At 43.6% G+C, this 1,731-nt stretch overlaps 1 protein-coding gene across 1 annotated transcript; it reads left to right on the plus strand.

Annotated features, from left to right (window-relative positions):
- The first annotated feature begins 708 nt into the window (after window positions 1–708).
- Window positions 709–1,071, plus strand: LYRM5 (LYR motif containing 5). Its single transcript, XM_010143966.1, has 2 exons — window positions 709–753; window positions 856–1,071. The coding sequence occupies exons 1-2, from the start codon at window positions 709–711 to the stop codon at window positions 1,069–1,071; spliced, it is 261 nt and encodes an 86-aa protein (XP_010142268.1).
- The last annotated feature ends 660 nt before the right edge of the window (window positions 1,072–1,731 follow it).

The following is a 1,731-nucleotide window of genomic DNA, read 5'->3' on the forward strand; positions in this document are numbered from 1 at the left end:
GACCCCGCGGGGCCGGGAGTGCCGCCGGGGGAAGCCGCACGGGATTCCCTTTGCTTTTATTTACAAAAATAAAAGTCGGTTTACTTCGCTACTCACGCCTTTTTTTTTTCCCCTTTCTTTTTTTACCGTTGCATTTTGCCGGTGCGCACTGGGCTCAGTTCGCAATGCACTTAAACGGCTTTGAAAAAGGCATAGTTTATGAACGCTAAAGTTGCAGAAATTCCTAGTTTTATATCTCTCTGCTTACCGTTGAGTGTGTACATCCACGTACATATGCCAGTATAAATGTTTCTTCAGCGGAGCTGCCAGGCGAGCAGTCAGGTGGAGAGAGAACTGGGAGCACGTCAGGGAGCAGCCGGTGAACAGCACCAACATAAATCAGTGTCACAGGAGTCGAGAGGGTCCGGGGGTTTCTTGCTCTGTATTTGAGCTGAGGAGACATGAAAGGGGAAAAGAGAAAAAGAAGCTAAATGGAAACAAAAATTAAAAGAAGGCAAAATCGGAAGCATCAGAGTGGAACCAGAGAATAACAATGTCAGAGCAAACAGGGCTCAGTCAGATAAAGGAGTGTGGGAGAAACCCTGCGGTTCCTGTGGAGGGTGAGGCTGGGATTCACTGACTCCCGTGGAAGGCTAATGTCAGACTGATTGTTCTTCAGGTAAAAAATAATAAATCAGACGAGAACAAAGAGTTCACTGAAATGTGAGAATGGCCAATTCTTTGAGAGGAGAAGTGTTGAATTTATACAAAAATGTAAGTGTCTTAAATGCCACGAGCACTTTCCTTAACCAGACAAAACCCTTTTACTGCACACGTGGTTTATTAAAAAAAAAAATTATTTTCTTTTCCTTCAAGCTGCTGTACCTTGGAAGGGAATATCCCAAAGGAGCAGACTACTTTAGAAGCCGTTTGAAAGCAGCTTTTCTGAAAAACAAAGATGTGAAAGATCCTGAACAAATAAAGCAACTAATTGCACGAGGAGAGTTCGTTATAAAAGAGTTGGAGGCTTTGTACTTTCTCAGAAAATACAGAGCTCTGAAACAGCGCTACTACAGTGACGACAATCAGTAACTGATGCTAACGACTTTGCATGTAACCATACAAATCCATAAAAATAAACAATAAAAAAGCTGTGACCTCAAAAGAAATGAGATGCAAATCCTTCCAACCCATCTGAAGTACAAATGAGGACTTTGTTTCCACGTAAGGAGTTGCTTGAAGGATTTGGGGGTTGTATTAAACAGGTAATAGGCGTTTGTCAGCTACTTGTGATCTCCCTGAACTAAAACTTCAGGCATTAAACAGTGGTGGTAACACGGTTCTGTTCTGTTGGACTTCGCTACCTGTGTTGAGCAGACAGCTCCTCTTCCTTGACAGCTGTGTGCTGGTTCAAGGTCCTCCACTTCTCCACCCATAGGTACTTCTTGGTGTAATCGCTGAATTTCAGAGACTCGGTGCAAACATTGTAAGCCCATGAACAAACACACAAATTACATTTGTAATGGAAAATGATTGTTAAGTCTCAGCAGAGGATTTGCGAAGTCCTGTGTGAAGCTTCGTTCTACGTGTTAACCACAGTAACACGGTGGGCGACTTGCATGTGTTTGGTGACGGTGGTAATATGAAATGACCACGAGACTTCAGCGAATGACCAAAGCTAACTGACTTAGAAGGTGGGGGCATGGGAAGTTCCCGTTCAGAAAAACGTAGCTCCCAACCGGCTGTATTAGC

Source organism: Buceros rhinoceros, unplaced genomic scaffold, assembly GCF_000710305.1.
Source record: "Buceros rhinoceros silvestris isolate BGI_N320 unplaced genomic scaffold, ASM71030v1 scaffold44950, whole genome shotgun sequence".
NCBI lineage: Eukaryota > Metazoa > Chordata > Aves > Bucerotiformes > Bucerotidae > Buceros > Buceros rhinoceros.

What these genes read in the sequence shown, in the direction of transcription:
- LYRM5 (XM_010143966.1), top strand. Translation starts at nt 709, where the DNA reads ATGGCCAATTCTTTGAGAGGAGAAGTGTTGAATTTATACAAAAAT. An exon ending in TGTTGAATTTATACAAAAAT is followed by an intron (nt 754 to 855) that starts GTAAGTGTCTTA and finishes TTTTCCTTCAAG; the next exon opens with CTGCTGTACCTTGGAAGGGA.